We start from the raw sequence: 22,458 nt of genomic DNA, 5'->3' as shown, positions 1-22,458 counted from the left end.
AGAGAACCTCTCAACTGAGAGTTTGCTATTCAGGCTGTTATAACAGAAATACCATAAATTGTGTGGTTTATAAACAACAAACATTAATTTCTCACAGTTCTGGATTCTGAGAAGTCCAAGATCAAGGTGCTGGAAGATTTACTGTATGGTGAGGGCCCACTTCCTGGCTCACAGATGGCCATCTTCTCACTGTGTCCTCACATGGCAGAAGCAGCAGGGGCCGTGTGGGGTCTCTTTTATAAGGGCACTAATCCCATTCATGAGGGCCCCACCCTCATGACCTAATCACCTCCTAAAGGCCCCACCTCCTAATACCATCCCCTTGGAAGTTAGGATTTCATCATATGAATTTGGGGGAAACACAATCATTCAGATCATAGCACTGAGATGGAAAAGACACTTTCTAAGAAAGACACCGGCAGACAAAAAATTTGCAGCTGAAAACCCCATTCCAAAAGCCATCTATTTAAATCAGGCATACAAAGCCCAACACATTTTTTTCTCAGATCCTCATCCCACTTCAGCATCCTTTGTTAGTCTCTCCTGCAGCTTCATGTCTTCCCTTGTTTAGTCCTACACCCTGGACACATCGTGAAACTTAGTTTAGGCTCGTCTTACAACTTCAGATATTGAAACCCTTTCATTCAGACCAATCTTCAGCTATGGGAATGTAAGGAAAATTATGAAGGGAGAAAGTATTACTGCATTTCTGGTTTTGTAAATCACATTGCCATAAATGAGCAAGCCAAATGTTTTCTTCTCAGCAAACATTAATTTGAAGAATAATATTTCTGATTCAAATACACATGAACATGTAAAAATGGCTAATGTGAATTTACATTTTACATTAAACACATTAGTGCAGCCTTTACAATGCCCATCTTTGGAATAGTTTTCTTTCATCTACTCAATGCTAATTGTATGAGAAAAGCACATCAAATTCCTATTCTGAATAAAGGGAAATAAAGTATCTGTTATAGACCAGGAAGAGGCTTCTCTCTGTTGGTTTTGTAAATAATGCTCATGATTACAGTGACTATTCCATGGCAGCTATAGAGAGGGAAAACAAGAAATATAATGCAGAAAGCCCGCTTCAATGAAAAATACTGTAAATTGAATTTGACAGCATTTGATGGCATTTGATTATTCTAGTCACAGCCAAACAATGATATAAAGAGTAATATGAAACAGAATGTGTTACTGCCTAGCAGACTCAAAAGCAATAAACCTTCCTCCAGTGTGACACAATCATTTCACAATCATAATTGTAGCCTGTTTGATACCTCTGAGTACAGGAGAAGGGCACTGACTGACATAGATACATTTTGTTTTTTATTTAAAGTGAAATGAAAATGGTGCGCTGGGGCTCCAGATACAATCGTTATATTCACCTACATAGGCATGAATCACTTGGCAGTTATTTCAGCTGAAGTTTAAATGTGCTTAGACAACAACAATATCAAATTTTTCTTAGATAGCTGCAAAAAAAAAAAAATCAGGAATTTGTAAGGACAGAAATAGAATGTAGACACAGAGTTCTTTTTCATTCTGGGACTCCATAGAGCCCCGCGTATAGTTATAGACACAAGCCTACGGTATTTCTGGGGAGGTTAGGGCATGTAATTTCTGTTTCATCATTTGCCTCCTCTTTCTTCTATCGCCACCAAAGGAAATCCATTTAGCTCAAATCAAAGACGGGGTTTGACCTATGCAGATATTTTCATTAAATTGCGGGAAGCCAACTTGCCAATCCCATCTTGAAGATGTTCGTCTCTGCTCTCTCCAAGCCCCCAAATCATTTCCCCTCAGTAATTCCCATCTATTGTTTAAATGTTGCCTCTAGATAGCATCCTGTTAAAAAGGATCTGCCCTAATAAACAGGTAAGATGTTTATGACTTTAAAAAACAAAACAAAAAATAAGCTAGTAAGGACAAGACTATTCATGTGATTGCTTCTGGTTAGTTCACCTGTTAACATGATCTTATATTTAGGCTACTTTGTTGACCAATGTGAGTTACAAAAGAGATTTCCTACAATAGGGACAACCTTTATGTTGGCGTTTTGCAACCTGTTTACTGATAGGGCATACATAAGGCCATCTTGGGCATCTGCTTTCTTCTCATAGCAAGTTTGGCTTGTATAATAAAGATTCTTCAGTATTTCCCCTTTATTTTATATCTGTAATCTTGTAAATGGCAAAATCCACCCACAAAATCCAACTTCCATCTACAAAATCCACCAAACTCTTTTTCTTAAGACTTTACAAAATACGTAATAAAATGATCTCCCACTAGGAGATTCCATTTTAAGAGAGACAAAAATGCATGGGGTTTTATTTTCAAAAGCAGGCTCTAAATAAAGAAAAAGATTGGATCAATGTTCAGTAAAAGACAAAAATATATTAAAACACCTTCTAAATGCCGTAAAAGTAAAAATAAGTGATGAACCTTCCAAATATTCAAATAACTAAACATTCCGAAAAACTGAGTATGGTTTTGAAGGATAAAATCTGAGACAGTTTGAATGGATGGATGATATGGAAGAACATTCCAAGCAGGGTACCATAAATAATATTTTTTTAGAATGAATAATTAAGCTGATTGAGTAAACTAAGAAAAAAGGGCATTGATTCAAAGGTGAAGGAATTTTTATGCAATCAGTTTGTACTATGTGGAAAGACAGTATGGATGTGAAGATGGATAGATAGATAGATAGATAGGTACAGATAGATAGATGGATAATAGATGACAGATAATATTCATAACTACTGTAAGATCTGAGCCCTATTACCAAGGACTTTTACTATAGTAGGAGATGTAAGTCAAACTAAGCAAACAAAACAATGAGCAATATAATGTGAGAAATATAAATATTTACCAAAATATTTACAGGAGACAGGGACTCTTTCTGTCTGGAATATTTATGGAAGACTTCCATGGATGAAGTTGATGTCATTGAAACTTGGCCTTACAAAATAAAAATTTAATGACTGTTTAAATTAGAAATAATGTTTTTAAAAAAACTTTTTAACAGTACAGAATATTACAAAGGTTATGCATCCCTTTTTTATGACTTACCCATGTATATAGTTCCCATTGATAGACATAACTACTATTAATTTTAATATATGTAACATTGATGTTTTCTATTTATAGTTTCCCTTAAATAAGGAATTGTTCAAATTTTCTTTGACCATTTGGACACACACACACACATACACACACACCCCCCTCATTTCTTTTAATGACTCAACAATATTTTATTATATGGATGTGTATCATGTATTATTTAACCAGTCTCCTATTGTTGGCAAAATCAGTGATTTCTAAGTTTTCATTACAAAAGCAATTCTCCAAAAAAATCTTTACAATAAACATATGGAAAATTATTCTTAGTACTAGAAGTGCAGGATCCAATTTTGTGCATTTTAAATTTTGGAGATTGCTAAATTGTCTTCTAAAAATGGTATATGAGAATTTCTAATTCTGAAAACTCTAATCAATACTGGGACCAAACAATCTTTCAAATCTTTGCTAGTTCAGCATTTCATAAATTTATTTATTTGTTTGTTTATTTATTTATGGCTGCGTTGGGTCCTCGTTGCTGCTCACAGGCTTTCTCTGGTTGTGGCGAGCGGGGGCTGCTCTTCATTGCGGTGCATGGGCTTCTCACTGCGGTGGCTTCCCTTGTTGTGGAGCACGGGCTCTAGGCATGCGGGCTTCAGTAGTTGTGGCTTGCGGGCTCTAGAGTGCAGGCTTCAGTAGTTGTGGCACACGGGCTTAGTTGCTCCGCGGCATGTGGGATCTTCCCAGACCAGGGATTGAACCTGTGTTCCCTGCATTGGCAGGAGGATTCTTAACCACTGCGCCACCAGGGAAGCCCTAGTATTTTAAATGGCATATTATTGTTGTTTTAATTAAAATTTTGGTCATTATAAGTCAGGCTGTTCATTTATTTATTTCTAATATATATTTGTGTGTGTATAGTATATATCTTTAGACTATTTTCTTTTAGATTGTTTCTTGTTAATTTATCCTTTTTACATATTATGGAAATTCTTTTAGTGATCATATTAAACATAACACATCAATTATTTCTTCCAGCACTTTTCTGGCTCTACTCCTTATATCTAAATATAGATTGGATTTTGTTTTTTGTTTTCTTGAAGTATAATTAACACATTATTATTAGTTTCAAGTGTACAGCATAATGATTCAATATTTGTATACACTTCAAAATGATCACCACAATAAGTCTAGTTACCATCTGTCACCATATACAGTTACAAAATTTTTTCTTTATGATGACAACTATTTTTTTACTTTCTTAGCAACTTTCAAATTTGCAACATAATATTACTGGCCCTAGTCACCATGCTGTACATTACACACTTATTTCTTTTATATCTAGAAATTTGTACCTCTTTTCCCATTCTGCCCATCCCTCAAAGCCTTCCCCTCTTTTAGCCACCAGTCTATTCCATGTATCTGTGAGTCTGGTTTTGTTTTCTTTTTTTCATTTGTTTTGTTTTTTAGATTTCATATGTGAGTGAAATCCTATGGTATTTGTCTTTCTCTGACTTATTTCACTTATCATAATACCCTCAAGGTCCATTCATGTTGTCATAAATCGCAAATTTTTATTCTTTTTTATGGCTGAGTAGTACTCCTTATATATATACCACATCTTCTTTATCCATTCATCCATAGATGGACACTTAGGTTACTTCCATATCTTGGCTATTGTAAAAAATGCTACAATGAACATAGGGATACATATATCTTTTCAAATTAGTGTTTTCATATTTTTTTGTATAAATACCCAGAAGTGGAATTGCTGACGTTCTATTTTTAATTTTTTGAGGACCCTCCATACTGTTTTCCACTGTGTCTGTACCAATATATGTTTCTATCACCAGTGCACAAGGTTTCCCTTTTCTCCACATCCTCACCAACATTTGTTATTTCTTGTCCTTTTGATAATAGCCATTCTGACAGGTGTGAGATGATATATCATTGTGGTTTTGACTTGCATTTCACTGGTGATTAGTAATGTCGAGCATCTTTTCATGTGCCTGTTGGCCATCTGTATGTCTTCTTTGTAAAAAATGTGTATTCAGACCCTCTGCCATTTTTTAATTGGATTGTTTGTTTTTCTGTTGTTGAGCTGTATGAGTTCTTTATATATTTTGGATATTTACTCCTTATCAGATATATGACTTGAAAATATCTTCTCCCATTCAGTAGGTTGACTTTTTATTTTATTGATGGTTTCCTTCCTTTTTAGTTTAATTTAGTCCCATTTGTTTATTTTTGCTTTTGTTGCCATTGCTTTTGGAGTTAGATCCAAAAAGCTATTGCCAAGAGCAATGTCCAGGAGCTCACTGCCTAACGTTTCTTCCAGGAGTTTTATGGTTTCTGATCTTACATTAATAGACTGATTTTGTTTTAAGGAATGAGACAGGAAATCTAGACATTTGTGGGGTTTTTTCTCAGAAAAATTAACTTTTAATAATCGGAATTCAGATCTTAATTATACTTATATAAAATAACATGGAGAAAATTTACCTTCAATAGACTCATGCATTTACCTCAAATAGAATATCATTCAGTGAACTTCTAACAAGTGTATTTCAGGATGAAAGAGAGTAAGTTTAGAAGGAAGATCTGAGATGGAGGAAAGAATAGTGAACACTGAATCAATTTGTTCAATGAATATATAAATATTTAAAGCCTTTACAAAGTAATTTTTTAAAATAATGGCTAAGTTGCAAAGTTTTTAAAAAGCAGGAGTAAAAGTGTTGTACAAAAATAATTTGAAGACCCCATCTATCTGTAAGAGTGGTTAGGCAGAGCTAGAAACCTCCCAGGAAACCTTGCTTTTCCAACTGTGCAGGCTTAAGCTTCTCTGGCTGATGTGACAAGGACTCTACAGGTTGCAACCAAAAGCTCTCTTGATTGGTGAATGTACTTCCCAAACACTCTCACTTCATGTCTCTTTTTGTATCAATTAGGCATTCGTTATTTTTTTTTAAGCTATCTAGTTTGTCAACATTATTTTACAATTTACTGATTTGAAAGGCCACCTATACAAAATTCCCGTGTGTCGTCTCATCCATTGCAGGACTTTGTATTCTGTTTCCTTTGTGGTAGATAAAATATTAGTAAGCAAAGACTGATGGCAAAGACATCGCAGGTGAATAAAATGACTGGAATAAGCAAAATTCCCAACACCGAAGGCATAGGGTTCCGTGCTCAGGCTTGGCTGGAGACTTTGTTATTTGTAGGGAGAATTTAGAAGGTCGGCTTGACAGTAGATTTTGGAAGACTTTAAATACTAGGCTGAGGAGTTCAGGGTTTTGATTTGGAAACAATGAGAGCCATTAAAGATTTGGAGTAAAATAGAGAAGCAGTGTGACAGAATGGACAAAGCATGGCATTTGTAGTCAGAAGATATGGCTTCCAGGTCCTGGGTCTGCCACTTACAAGTTATGTGACCTTGGGCAAGTCACTGTGTTCCCTAAGCTTTCACTTCTATGTAAGTTAGGCTGATAAACATAGAAAATAATTAACCTCTAGAATTTCATAGGAATTAAATGAAATCATGTATGTGAAAGTACTGTGTTAAACATAAAGCACAATAAAAAATAGAAAGTTATCCAAGATGGACCATCCACAGCCATGCTTGGGGAAGACAAATCTGGCAGTTATATGTGTATATTTAAGGACAAGGAAAGAGGTTCACGATAATAAAAGAAGCAGATTGCACGACAGTACACCTAGTATGATTCTGTTTCTCTTTAAATACATGGAATTTTTTTTACATTTATATGTGCACGAAAAATGTCTGGAATGTTAAACACCAAAAGAAAGTTAACGGTGCTTATCTCAGAGATAGGTTACGGATGATTCTTGTGTTTTTGCTCATCTTTATTTTCTAATTACTTTTTACAATCAATATGTAATATGGTGTGATAAAGACAAAATGATAAATTCAGTGAGTCCAGATGCAAATCTATCATTACCCTCTTTACAATTTTCCTATTTCCCTCTTTCTGTGAACATCATCCTCATTTTCTGTAGCAATCAAGGTCTGCTAGGAAAGAGAAACCACACCAGTTATTTTATTTTATTTATTTATTTGTTTATTTTTTTTGCGGTACGCGGGCCTCTCACTGTTGTGGCCTCTCCCGTTGCGGAGCACAGGCTCCGGACGCGCAGGCTCAGTGGCCATGGCTCATGGGCCCAGACGCTCCGCGGCATGTGGGATCTACCCGGACCGGGGCACGAACCCGTGTCCCCTGCATCGGCAGGCGGACTCTCAACTACTGCACCACCAGGGAAGCCCCACACCAATTATTTTAATAGAAAGAATTTAATATAAATAATTACTACCTGATTGTAAATTTGTTAACTAGGTAACTGAAAGGATGAAAGAGAACTCGAGGATATCATAGAGGTGGCAACTGCAGGAAAGAGCTAATACCCTTAGGACTGAGGCAACAAAGAGAAACGGCTTGAATTATTAAAACTTAGAAACTTAGAGGGGAGCACCTATGATGCTGGAACCCAGACATCCAAGGAGGGGGCACCTGTCAGCTGGTGCAGGTGTCTGTAGGAGGAGGCATGAGATGAAGCTGGATTTCCAAGTGTTGGAAAAATGTCATATTTGAATCATCTGCTCCTAAGGGAGAAGGATCTACTGCTTACAAGGTGAAGAATCCTTGCTGCAGAGAAGCTCATGTAATCAGCAAGCAAACAGGAAGCAAATAGGAAGGAGCCCCTTCCCTTTTCCTTTCAGTTCTCTAATCACCCTCTGGCGCCCCCTATTGGCAGATCCCAATATAGAATCAGCTAGTAAAGCAGGAATGTAGAGGGCAGAGTCCCAGCCCCACTGTCATAAAGCCAAATATAGAAGGGTAGGTTTAGAGCTGAGAGACAATAACTTAATAATGAGAACATTTTTGTGGTTCTTGTTGGAACCAAAATCTTGGATTATTCTTGTCAACCAGTCAGTCATCCAGTCATTGCTTCAAAAATAAGATGCAGTCTGACTTCAGGGAACTTGTAGTATAGTAGGAGAGATATAAAAAAAAAAAAGTCTATTACAATACACTGTGACAAGTGAGTCCATAAAGAAAAGACTAAGCACATAGAAGGATATTGTAACCCTATTTGAGAGAGAAGCAAGGGAAAGACTTTCTATTGGATTTTGACCAGAATGTAAAATGGGAATAGAAATCTCAGAAGGTGAATCTGCAGTGGTCAGCACAGGCCAGTTCTATGGCGAATCACTGAAGAGTTTTAAATGCAATTAAGTCCTAAAATTTTTGAAGGGTATTTGAATCTCTTTCCTCAACACCAGAACAACCACCCACTCAGGAAAGCTGGATGATTCAACCTTCCCAAAGCATTTTTTAAATCACCCATGTTTCCATTTCCTCTACCATCGACCTAGTTCAGGATCCACATTTATTCTCATGTGGACTGTTGAGATGACCTTTTCACTGTGTGACTGCTGTCACTCCCTGTTCAATGCAGCCTTTACGCAACTGCTGGATTTGTCTTCCCAAATACAGGCTTTGGACATCGTTTCTTTTTTTTAGTTATAGTATAGTTGATTAATGATTTTATGTTAGTTTCCAGTGTACAGCAAAGCAATTCATTTATATATATATATATATATATATATATATATAAAAGTGTGTATCTGTTTATCCCAAACTCCTAATTTATCCCTCCCCCAACCTTTCCTCTTTGGTAACCATTAGTTTTCTGTGTCAGTGAGTCTGTTTCTGTTTGTAAATAAATTCATTTGTGTCATGTTTTAGATTCCACATATAAGTGATGTCACAGAGTATTTGTCTTTCTTTCTGACTTACTTCGCTTGGTATGATAATCTCTAGGTCCATCCATGTTGCTGCAAATAGCATCATTTCATTCTTGTTTATGGCTGAGTAATATTCCATTGCATATATGTACCACATCTTCTTTAACCATTCATCTGTCACTGGACATTTAGGTTGCTTCCCTGTCTTGGCTATTGTAAATAGGGCTGCAGTGAACATTGGAGTGCATGTATCTTTTCGAATTAGAGTTTTCATCTTTTCCAGATACATGCCCAGGAGTGGGATTGCTGGATCCTATGGTAGCTCTATTTTAGTTTTTTAAGGAACCTCCATACTGTCCTCCATAGTGGCTGTACCAATTTACATTCCAACCAACAGTGTAGGAGGGTTCCCTTTTCTCCACACCCTCTTACAGCTTTGGACATCATTTCTATGATAACTTCCTTTGTATTGTGTATTACATTTGACCCAGTAATTTTCACATGCATTACTTGATTTAATTCTTACCAAAATTCTAGACATTATACCCTATAAGATCATTGACTCCAGTTTACAAAGTGAAATGAACACTAGAGAACACAGGTGAGTTTGCCCAAGGTCATTTAATGATGTGTCAAGGCCAAGGCTTACAATCCATCTCCTCTGACTACAGGTGTTTCTGGCTATTTATTTAAATTAAGAATATTCTTAATATTCTTCATAAGGTAAGGTTGGCAGTTTCATAATGTTAAATTGTTATGGGAAATACACTGAATTATAGGATTTTGTTTTAATTACTTTTGAAGATAAGCACTGAGAACTTCTGGCATTCCAAGAGAGCAGGGAGTTCTTTAAAAGGTTATACCACATGAAAACAACAGAAGTATGAATGCCCTTTAAAATATATAGTTCCTAGTTTAATAATTATTTTTGTTTTCTTCTTAAGTGTTAAGCAACATTAAATTAACTCTAGTTGGAAAAGTGCATTATTGAAGTAGCTCCCCAATGAACTTAAGTATAGAAGAACTAATCATTTGACTCTTCAGAGAGAACTGAAAATGTGATTTCCCTAAACATAGACTGTTCAGGAGGAAGCACTTCCAGTTAAACACAGTTGAAGCCTACATCTTAAATAAATTAGGAGTAATTGTCATCTACTCAACATCTTCTGTTCAAAGTTCATTTAGACATAAAAATGTTCTTTTTTGTTGTTGTTGTTGTTAATACCACAAATGGACTGTTTACCTCACTGTAATATTAATTAAATATTCAGTCGTGATAAGAAATACTTAACCCAGCTGCATCCTTTAACTGTTTTGGTGGATAAACTTGGGGCTAACATAATACTTAATCTCTTACATAGTATAGATTTTTAAAATTCACACTCTGAGGCAATTTTTTAAAGAATTGTCAGTTGTGTGTGTGTATGTGTGTTTTTATGTTTTTTTCTTCTTGTTTTGTTTTTTTTTCTTTTTCTTTTTTTAATAGAACGTCAGTTTTAAGACAACCATGGCTACACCTCGATGTGGGAATTCATGAGAATTTAATAAAGTTCATTGACTTGTCATAGAAAGTTTGAAGCCAGACAAAATAGAAAGTTTTATTTACCCATAGAAGTTCATATGTTTGCCTGCTATATTATGTTCCCAGCAAACACCTTTTAAAAAACTGACTGAGAGGAATACTTGGCTGTGAGCCCTGTGGTCCTCATTAGAATGGATCCCTCCCAGTGACACATCTGGTACCTGGTATCTGCAGCAGGTACAAAGGCCAAACCCTGCAAACCTACACGGAGTGCAGAGTCTGGCCCAGGCATGGTAGCAAGGAATAATGTGGTGGGTGGACTAACCATAATTGCAAGTCACGGGGAGTATCTGTGAAGCCTCCACAGCCTCCAGCAGGTAGACTGTCATTGCTCATACCTGGGTCATAGTGACTTATCAACTTGAGGATCATCAAATTCCCAAAGCCAAAGATTTTAAATAGCCTGACTTTTCGTGAAAGGTACTGTCATTGACTTTGTCTTAATAACCCTTTCCGTTTTGATGGTTAATCTGATGTGGCAGCATGTGAATATGCCAGCATCTGAAGAGTGTGTTAATTAAATACTCCTAACAGCCTGGAAAATACTGATTTATTCATCACTCTCTTCTCAACTAGAGATGAAGCTGAAAGAGGAAAGGGTCATCCCTTGGGTACATTCTTCCCCAACCTAGAATACTTACCCTTGTAGAAAAGTAGAGTTGATAGAGACGAGGCAAAGATGCAGAAAAGCCATGGAATTATATGCCTTTTGGCCATTCACTCAAAAAAAAATTTTGACTGGAATTTTGATGTTAGTAGATGCAAACTATTATATATAGAATAGATAAGCAACAAGGTCCTACTGTATGACACAGGGAACTATATTCAATACCCTCAGATAAACCATAATAGAAATGAATATACAAAAGAATGTATCTACATGTATAACTGAATCACTTTGCTGTACACCAGAGGCTCATACAACATTGTAAATCAACTATACTTCAATTAAAAGAAAAACTATTAAACCTACTGGGCTTAGATGTTGAGAACACAGAAAGAGACCAACCAGGATTCCTCAGGAACTTCCAATTCTGGTCAGGTCTGCATCATGATTTTACACCCAGATGAGCAAATATCTGTTCCAAATGAAATATTAGCTATCTGGGGTCATTCCAGCAACTGACAATTCCATTTGTCTTACTTAGATGTTTAATGCTCTATATGTTAAGTGCCAAAAGAGTTTGCATGGGACTTGGGGGGGAGGTTTGCGGGGGGGAAGGGGAGGAGTGAAGTATAGTTGATTTACAATATTGTGTTAGTGTCAAGTATACAGCAAAATGATTCAGTTACTTTCTCTGTGTGACTTACTTCATGGGCCCTAGTTTTAACATCAATAAAATCTAAAGATGGACCTAAACAATCACCTTCTCAGGTAGTTGAAAGAATTTTTTGAGCATACTCTGCGTTTTACTAGGTTTTGGAGAAGCCATAGGAAATAAATTTGACTTTTACCCTTTAAAGAGCTCTAAAGCAAATTCCTGTTATTAGACTTAACATGTTCATTTCATTAATGGGACTGTTGAAAAATTGAGTTTGTAAAAATTTCTTCTAAAAAGCAATTCCTTACTCTGTCTACAAACCTTCTTTTGAAGTGTGCCGTGTCACTGATTGTTTTGCTGGTTTCCTTCCAGACGTCCTGCTGGCCTTGAAGAGGAATCCCTTTTGTTTGTCTGGTCAGAAGGAGCCCTTGAATTTATTGACAATGCAGATACTTTGAGGCCTTTCACGCTCTATGAATATCGGGTCAGAGCCCGTAACTCCAGGGGCACTGTGGAGAGTCTGTGGTCATCAGCACGGACTCTAGAAGCCCCACCTCAAGATTTGCCAGCGCCCTGGGCTCAAGCCACTGGTGCTCATTCAGTTCTACTGAACTGGACGAAGCCAGAATCTCCCAATGGCATTATCTCCCAGTACCGTGTGGTCTACCAAGAGAGAACCGATGACCCGACGTTGAACTTCTCTGTTGTGCACGCTTTCACCGTGACGGTAAGAACTTCAGAAAAAAAGTATAACAGATACTTAGATTATCTGGTTAATATGTTGACATTGATTTTCTTATCTGCCTTGTCATTTTTCTTCACTTGGGGCTTAAACATATATATGAAAATGGTTAAGTGCAAAAAGTGCAACGTAGCCATGGACTAAGTATAAGAGATATTGGAGACCAGTTTTCAAACCACGGTTAATTTGTGTTACCTCCAGCAAATACGTGAATCTCTCTTTGCGTGATTTCCAAATCCATTAAATGGGAATATTAAATGTGTCCCTCTACACCTCATGAGGATGAGGCTCAGATGAAATTAGACATGTCACATATGTCGATGTGATACTATTGGCTCTTTGAGGAAAAAGAAAATTAAATTTCTAGGTAGACCTGTCTAGGTACGCAGAGTTATACATATACATCACATGCACTATAACTTAGTGGTAATTTTTCAGGGTTGGCCTCCTCTGGCCCATAACACAACTTAATTCAGTCTACCTTGTGTCTCCTGAGAGCTTTCTTTACCCCTGGCATAGCCTGACATTCTATGGGAGATACAAAAATAGGATGATCCTTATCTTGGGGAGCTTTCTCTGTTATAATACTGCAGAGATGAGAACTGAACATAAAAAGGTAAGAGTAGTAGTGGGTTACAGCCCATAATATCCACCACACTGGGATTCAGGTCCCAAACCCTACCACCTACCAGCTGCAAACCACAATACAAGTGAGAATATCATACACCAAAAGTGTTAGGCAAGAAATGCTCTGGAAAGTGTGTAAATGTGACATAATTTGTGTAAAACATTCTGGAATATTGTAAATAGAGAGAGGAGACATACTGGGACAAGGGAATACTCTGCAACTTACCCATAAAGCAACGTGTAGGGAGAGGGGGTACCTTTACTTTTTACTTCATATGATTCTTTAGTTTTGACTTTTTCCAGTGACGGTTTATTCCATTATTTTATTTAAAAATATTTTTTAAAAATCTTAGTGAAGATCTGTGAAACACAAAATTAACCAAGTTATGTCTGAGAGATATTACTTGGCTGCCCTGACTCTCCCCAGCATTGAGAAAAATGACTGGCAGATAGCACATATTAACAGAAAAAGAAAAGAGAAGAAAAGAAAGAAATGCTCTGGGAGATCAGCAGGAAACCCTCAGATTTCCTTCACAGAGATGAAACATTGTGGTCTTGGGAGTCAAATACATAGGGTTTTCAAAACGTGCCAAGACCTTGCTAAGTGTGAAACCCCTCATAAGTAAGAAAGAACAGACATCGTAAAGCACCATTGTCAAAGACCAGACCATTTTCTATGCTTCCAGTTTTGGCAGCCCACTTTATATGAAGGTTATCTTATAGAGTATAACATCTATCAAAATGTTTAAATAAGATGAGGCAAACATATTTTCATGAAACTCCAGAAGAATCTTCGTAAATGAATGAAGTACAATATTTTCTCACCGTCCTATGTTCAAATTTCTCATAGAATTAAGAAATAAGCAGTGTGTAAATTAAAGAAATCTTCAATTTTTTAAATTTAATCTTTATTTTATATTGGGAGTATAGTTGATTTACAATGTTGTATTAGTTTCACAGGTACGGCAAAGTGATTCAGTTGTACACATACGCATATCCACTCTTTTTCAGATTCTTTTCCCATATTGGTCATTACAGAATATTGAGTAGAGTTCCCTGTCCTATACAGTAGGTCCTTGTTGATTATCTATTTTATATATAATAGTGTGTATATGTTAATCCCAAACTCCTAATTTATCCCTGCCCCCCACCTTTCCCCTTTGGTAACCATAAGTTTGTTTGTGAAGTCTGTGAATCTGTTTCTGTTTTGTAAATAAGTTCATTTGTATCATTTTTTTAGATTCCACATATAACTGATATCATGTGATATTTGTCTTTCTCTGTCTGACTTACTTCACTTAGTATGATAATCTCTAGGTCCATTCATGTTGCTGCAAATGGCATTACTTCATTTTTTAAGGCTGAGTAATATTCCATTATATGTATGTACCACATCTTCTTTATCAATTCATCTGTCACTGGACATTTAGGTTCCGTGTCTTGGCTATTGTAAATAGGGCTGCAGTGAACATTGGGGTGCATGTATCTTTTCGAATTATGGTTTTCTCTGGATAAATGTCCAGGAGTGGGACTGCTGGACCATATGGTAGTTCTAGTTTTAGTTTTTTAAGTAACCTCCATACTGTTCTCCATAGTGCTGTACCAATTTACGTTCCCACCAACTGTGTAGGAGGGTTCCCTTTTCTCCACATCCTCTCCAGCATTTATTGGTCATAGAATTTTTAATGATGGCCATTCTGACCAGTGTGATGTGATACCTCATTGTAGTTTTGATTTTCATTTCTCTAATAATTAGTGACATTGAGCATCTTTTCATATGCTTTTTGACCATCTATATGTCTTCGAAATGTCTATTTAGATCTTCTGCCCTTTTTTTTTTTTTTTTTTTGAGGTATGTGAGCCTCTCACTGTTGTGGCCTCTCCCATTGTGGAGCACAGGCTCTGGACGCACAAGCTCAATGGCCATGGCTCACGGGCCCAGCCGCTCCGCAGCACGTGGGATCCTTCCAGACCGGGGCACGAACCCGTGTCCCCTGCATCAGCAGGCGGACTCTCAACCTCTGCGCCACCAGGGAAGCCCCCTGCCCATTTTTTGATTGGGTTGTTGGTTTTTTTTTTTTTTTTTTTGATATAGAGCTGTGTGAGCTGTGTGTATATTTTGGAGATTAATCCCTTGTCGGTCACTTCACTTGCAAATATTTTCTCCCATTCTGTGGGTTGTCTTTTCATCCTGTTTATGGTTTCCTTTGCTGTGCAAAAGCTTTTAAGTTTCATTAGGTCCCGCTTGTTTATTTTTGGTTTTATTTTCATTACTCTAGGAGGTGGGTCCAAAAAGCTTGCTGCAATTTATATCAGAAAGAAATCTTCATTTTATTTAGAATTCAGAATTGGTACTTTATTTTTTTATTTGACATTTAATTATCTTTATATATCAGGGTCTTTCATATTACATATTCTAGTGCCCTCATTATAAGCATCAGAAGCAGTGTTCTTAAGTGCAGAAATTCTTTTTTAGTTGATATGTGATCCATGGGGAAATCTATTACTTCTCACTATATTCCTGGAATTCATGTTCTTAACTTCCACCCTGAAAGAAAAATATTGAAAAATCCTTGACAAGATCTTTCTGAATGAGGCAACTTAATTTAAATATATTTTTATTGAAGGCATCAATGTTGCAATGCTTAAACCTCTGATCTTTCAAAATATGGCTTTCAGAGGTTTCAGCCTAAACGTTTAATCTACCAAAAAGTTCTATGAGAACTCCCTTTTGATATATCCTCTAAGTCATCCCTTCATAGCCAGTTTCATTTTACAACCCAAGACTCAAAGTATCCAGTGAACTCTGTTCTTTATTTAATCTGCTTGGTTCTATTTTTATCACACTAAAAAAAGTTCCTGAAAAAGTGGAAGGCCTATGGCCTCAAGCTTTAAGCTTTACGTGGCCCTTTGTATATAGCCCTCCCCAACATAATTTCCATTTGCCAGCCAAGTATTGCTGTCTTCCTCCATTCTTCTAAAGATTAATCCTTGCACAGCTAAAGAGAAGACCCATAATAATCAAGAAACAATATTTCTGCATTCCATTTTTGAATGTGTATGTGTGTTCAAAGTAGCTCCCCAAAATCCGGATCTTTGGCCCTAGGGTCCCAAGAGAAGATTTCATTAGGTTGATCAGGAAAAGTCCCATTTGAACTTATTGTTAGCAGTCGAGGACATATTCCACAGAGCAATCGGGCCAGTGTTATGTCGTTCTGGTCACTAGGCCAAGTTTCCAGAGCAGGAGGCCACTATGACTCTTTATAGACTGACATCTTTGAAAGAAATAATCAGGAAAATAAGCTGTTGTCTTTGAGTTTCATCCATTCCTACATTCCCAAGAGAATGTATTCAACCGTTTTTTAAAGATACCTAAAGAAGGAGGTTCGGGAGTTTCTTAATTCCAATTCCTCACCATCAGAGAAGAATGTTCCTTTTATCCTAGCCAAATCCCTCCTCCTGTGATTTAGGTCCATCTCTTCCTGTTCAGAACAGCATGATTTCTCTATACTAGCATACTGGGCCCTCAGGGTCAAGAACAGGTTATCAACAATTCAATCCAATTTGGCCAATAGTCATTGAGTACTCTATTCAACATGTCAGTACTCAATACTGCTCTTATCTGTGTTATCAGTGTCTCCCATGCAGCTGGTCTATTGGGCAGAGACTCTGGGGGAAGATGAGTAGTCAAGTCTGAGGCACAGATTTTTACTACTAGGCATTTCAGGTTTTTAAGTTTCTTTGCTTCCGAGTTTCTACTGCTCATGTGTTGATGATTCCCTTTTAAATCTCTTGGAGTGCCTTCCTGGCTATACTTACTATTTCTTCAATTCCTATACCCACTAAACATCTTCACTGTCTCTTTCCATTTCTGTGCCTGCCCTAGGAAATTTTTCCAACTTTTTATCTCATTGACCACTTTGGCTGAAATTTACCAGAGCAAAGGAATTACATTTTTCAGTTAGCGAGATACAGAATCCATTCCCACAATCCAGGATTACAATTCAATCCGCAGACTTGCAAGAAGTGTCACTGATGCCCCTCCTTTAGGCTCTTGTTTATCTTGGGATCCCATCCCTGCATGAGAAGCCACCAATAAATTGCCTGTAGTGTACTGCCATCCCTAGCTTGTCCCAAAGTCCCCCCGGAGCTGTTTACAGACAGGTGGATGTGGCTGGGAGAGCCACATAAAACAGGTGCAATGAATGCATGAGTCCTCCTGATGGTGGCAGTGGATGGAGAACTGGCAGTGGGGGCCCTCCATGGGGGTGGAGAGCATATGTGTTGGCAAGAGCTGCAGCATTAGCAACAGAGGCAGCAGGAGAGAAGAAATGGAAAGAGCTGTATCACCAGCTTTTCTCCCAACCTCATGAAAAGTTTCATCTCCTTTTTGGACCTACGGAGATCCTTCTAAGGGGAAGAGATATATCTAGTTCCTTAGGGTCTCTTCAGACCAATTCCCTCCACTACTGAAAACCAGCTTTAGGTTGAAGTCCTTAAACCCCCTTCCCAATTAGTTCTGCGATGAATTGTGCGGTGTCAGGAGAGAAACTGCATTTATCCTTGCTTGGCACACGAGAGTTCCATGGTGGTATTTACAGGGAACACTCCTGGCAAGGTTGGCGGTACTGTTGCCACCATTAGGATTTGTTTGCTTTTTCTCCCTGGCACCTGCCATCACACTGGCAAAAATAACTTGGGATGGAAAGGAAAAAGTGGTTTACCTGTTAGTCTGTGCTCTCAGTATATCCCTGCTTACCCCACAGGGTTATAAAACATCAAGCCCAGATCAGACACTTGCCCAGTCCCCAGAAAGATAGATGGTCCCTCACTCTGTATGTAGAATCAAACATACGGTGTTGAGGGGTAAGCAAATTATATGGGTCACTAAAAGTTGGCTTCTAATCTGGAAATAAAATCCAGAATTACAAACTCTAGTTTCTAGATTCTAGTTGCCAAACTCCCTTGCCCAGTGTCAAGGAGGAGGTATTCAAAATGTCCCCATGTGGTTGTCGCAGATCTCTTTACCATTAGGTAGATATGTAAAAGGAAAAAATGAGATATTTTATAATTGCCATATCATGGAGAGTCTGTGAGTACATCGATGAATTTATTTTTAATCCCATTTTCATTTTGGCTTAGTATGATGTAAAACATTATTGCTCTTTACATATGATCTTGAATTAGTTGTAGCTCTTACAGTTTGATGGTTCTTGGCATTTTCCCCCAGATCCACTGATAAGTCAAAAGAAATGCTTTAGGAAATCTAGCTATCTAAAACAACTCCTTTGGTAACTGTTGTTCTAAAATCAAGAAAAAATAGTAATAAAAACAATAACTCTACTTTCTGTATCAATTCTATTAGCTGGGATTTTCAGTTTAGAATATGAGTACCTGCATCATTCATTCTTTTATATAAAAGATACAAAATATGGGTGAGTAGATGTGACACAAAACAATGAATACTTGTTGGAACATCCCATTTTTTATTGTAATGTTGTATTTTATTTGACCTCAACTTTTCATTTATTAGCCTTACCTTATCTTTAGCCTTGTTTTCTAATAATGCTCTACCAAACACAAATATATAGTGGGGATCTGCTTTTTGCTCGGTTTTATTGGGGATGAAATACCATGTAAGTCTTCTTGAACTTTGTATAACTACTTCCTTGAAAGGGCTTTATTTTTCTCCAACCACTTCATTCCAGCAAGCTTCATCAGGACTCCCTTCCTTGCTCATCAGTAATCTCTAGAGCAGGTCCCATGGTTTTCCAGTCACTTTCAGTGACAAGGACCAGCCCGGTTTTGGTAAATGGGACTCATTTCAGGTGTTAAAAAAAATCCAGTCTAAAGCCTGACTTGTGTTAAGGGATCTACAGTGGGGAAGAGAAGGCATGTCCATTTTTCTTCCTTTTCTTCAGTTCCCTTCTCTTCTCTTGTTGACTTCCTCAGGGTCATGGAAGAAAAGATAAAATTAAACAAAAAGTAGCAGAGTCTAACTCCTTAATATTGTTCTAATGCATCTACTGTTGCCTTCTTATTTGTAGGTGTCTCATGGGATTTTTTTGTGTGGATTCCATAGAGGTCTCCCATGGGAGATTCCATGCTTCACAGTTCCTGATGCAGGCGACACACGCTTTGGCAAATTTCTTGCACCCCTATCCATTACTGCCTCAAAAATCCACCCACAACCTTCTACTTCCGTGTTCCCGTTCCCGAGCAGTCAGCCAATATCAGGTCCTATCATGTTGACAAAACTCCTTGCTTTCTTGGCATCCACTAGGCTTGCAGAAAACTTGTTCTATCAAAAGAGGAAAGTACAACTAGTCCAGCACTATCTTCTCTACTTGCCTCACCACTGGGTAAGACGCAGCCAGCCTCAGAACTTCAGAATTTGTTGAACGAGCTGCAGGTATCAGCTTCTGCATTAGGCCATGATCCCCAAATCCTGAGATCATATAAGAATCTCGGAAGATCCTTCTTCACCCTAGTGGCTGCATCAGAATTACCCTATAAGTCTTGTCACCTCCATAGCAAGCCTCTTGAAAGGAGTGGAATGTCCATCTCACCTTTCTTGCAGACACCCTCAATTTCTTCATGCTGTTCTCTAAGATATCCTTCATATGCTTTGAGAGAGGAGTATGGAGTATCCCCATCCTCCCTCAAGTGGTAAGGAGATAACCTGGAGAAATTTCTCTACTGAATTCCCCTCTTGAACTTGCTTTTCATGAATCTTCTTATATAGGAAGGGTCTTCTCTTATATAAGTTGTCTTTTACAGATCTTCAGAGGAAGATGGGCTTGAAGGTGTAAGGCTGATTCTTTGTGTAAGTCCTGCAGACATATGTCTAACAGTGCCAGTGGAGTTACTTATCACCTATTTTTCTAAGCTCTACTCATCATTCTCCAGTACATCCTGCTACATAGCTGAATGGCTCCATCATCTTTCTAGCTGCTCAAGCCAGATCATCCTTGAGTCCTCCCTTACCTTACTTCTATATCAAATCCTTCACTAAGTCCCATTGAATCTAATTCTAAAGTATATGTTGAATCCTTTTGCTTGAAGGCCCAATGTTGTTCCCTTCTCAAATGATCACATTCGTACACTTCAAATGGATCCGCCTTCCTACTTAATTGTCAAGTTTGAACTAAAATATTACTTATCTCACAAGGCTGTTGTAAGGGCTAGATAAATTAATGCATATGCAAAGTACTTTAAGACTGTAAATAGCAATATAAATAGGCTGTAGAACTTCAGATATCCTACTATTTATTTGGAATAACAGAGGCTGAAAGAAATGAGCAAATGTAGAAAAAAATTGGGGTTTGGATAAAGCAACTGTATGAATTTGGTCATGATTGGGAAAATGTAGATTGTGTTTATTTTAAGCAGGCCTTGCAACAAAATTCTGAGCTTGCAAATTTAGACATTTTCTAATACCATACTGTGCATTTCCAGGTAGTTTCTCAGATATTGGATTAGGCTCTATTTCCTTTCTAAATCACCCTGAGTGAGAATGCGCTTTCTGTCTCCCTGAGGTTTAGTTCTGACCCGTCTCCCCTCATGACCATAAACATCTCATGCGGACCACCCTAAGAGTCCTCCTCAGGCCATTTCCACTCTACGTGCAGCTCAGTTTACCCACCATGACACTCACAGGACCCTGCCTGTTCACTTAGATCTGAGATCATGTAAGCAAAACATGCAGTCTTTTGGCAATACACACACACACACACACACACACACACACACACACACACTCTCTCTCTCTCACTCTCTCTCTCTCTCTCTCTCTCTCTCTCTCTCTCTCTCTCCCCCAAAACCACACAGATGCTGCTAAATTGGCATCCACCCACTTCACCTTTACCAAAGAGCAGTCTATCAGTTTACGGGAGAAGTGGGTGGGAAGACTGTTTGCCTTTTGACACAGGCATGTTGTTATTTTCTGGCCTTTAACTGAATTATAAGGAAACCCTTGTTAGACACCCAAGAATCCCACGGAGCCTTGTTAAAAAAATATATGAAAGTAAAAGGAACTAGTCCACACTGTAACAGGCCCAGGCCATAAATTCAGAATATGTGCCATTTAGCAGAGACAGCAAGCTGTAAGTGGCAGTGAAGGGCAGAAGTTAATTGAACTACTGGGCTCTTGTCACCAGTGGAAAGTAGCCACTACCTGAGGCAAGATGGCTGCCCCCGAGTCCCCGGTTGCAGCCAAGAGATCACATCCTGAGCTCCGCAAGGGCTTCTGGGTGAGGGGGAAATCATACACAGACGACCAATTCTTTTATGGTTCACAGCCGATCAAAGTGAAATTCAGCAGCTGTTCAGGACAAGTGACCACTGTAACGGCTGTAATATAACCTACTAAATAGAGAGGGAATTGCATTAGAGCAAGAGGTTAGCCGTGATTATCGGCAGGTGAGTGCTTTATTGAAGTTGAAAGACCATTAACATTGATAGAGTAATTATTTCAACTTGAAAGTAATTACCTTGATGGGTGATAACTTCTCCAGCGTTCCCAGATTTGATTGGGCCAAACAATGGTGAGCTCCTGAAGCCTAGAAAAATATTACAACAATACTGTGATTTTTAAATTACTGAAACCACTGTTGGAGTATTTTAATTATGCCAAACAGTGAAAAGATTTTTGTCTTATACCAGCCAGTGACCTCTCATGTAGAGAGAGACATTTGCTTTTTAATCCAAATGCAATGACCCACACCCGCCACCTGTGAATACATATGTGATGGGTTTGCAAATGAATCTTTTTATCTCGTTAGAATGTTTAAGGTGAAACACCTTGTTAGTGCTGTAGCTGGATGTTACTAAGTTCCAATGGCTGGCCTTAGGGATCATATCTATGAACTGGGATGCCCTAAAAGAGTATTTTCTCTTTGTCACAGAGGGTTTAAATTTGTATATATTAAATATCTTGATAATGCCATCCTCAAAATTGAAAATTCTGGATGCCCTATATCGTGGATCCCAAATCTCAGATTTTAGTCCTAGAACTCATTCGTTGAGACAGCTTTCTTGCTTGATGTGACGCAAGTCCACTAAAAACATGCCGTGGTCAGGGTGTTTCTGTTCATCCATACTGAACATCAGTTAAACAAAATGAAATTGGAAAACCTGAGCTTCTCTGAAAACTAACGCATGTACGAAAATTGCGAGTCATTTGCAATTGAGGACCAAGACACACAAAATCTAACGTGGTTGATCAAGACCAAGAAATACTATGGGACTCTTCCAGTCATCAGTTGTTCACCTTAAATCTCCTTTGATACTCTATCATGCCCAGAAGCTACGACAGAGACAAAGAAAGAAGAAATAGTCTCTTCCCTCTGGGACCCATGGTGGTCTTGGAGCACATGAGGAAAGAGACGAATTACAATATGATAAGCAATTCTTT

At 37.9% G+C, this 22,458-nt stretch overlaps 1 protein-coding gene across 1 annotated transcript in view; it reads left to right on the top strand.

Moving 5' to 3' along the window:
• USH2A (usherin) overlaps positions 1–22,458 on the top strand; it is a 785,755-nt gene that overhangs the window by 640,683 nt on the left and 122,614 nt on the right. The window contains exon 60 of the mRNA XM_079900731.1: positions 12,047–12,401. Coding sequence (XP_079756857.1) covers positions 12,047–12,401 — 355 coding nt within the window. The remainder of the gene's footprint in view (positions 1–12,046; positions 12,402–22,458) is intronic.

The sequence above is a fragment of the Stenella coeruleoalba genome, assembly GCF_951394435.1.
Source record: "Stenella coeruleoalba genome assembly, chromosome: 1".
NCBI classification, from domain to species: domain Eukaryota; kingdom Metazoa; phylum Chordata; class Mammalia; order Artiodactyla; family Delphinidae; genus Stenella; species Stenella coeruleoalba.
Note: the sequence above shows the minus strand (reverse complement) of the source record. Positions and strands in the feature narration are given on the sequence as shown.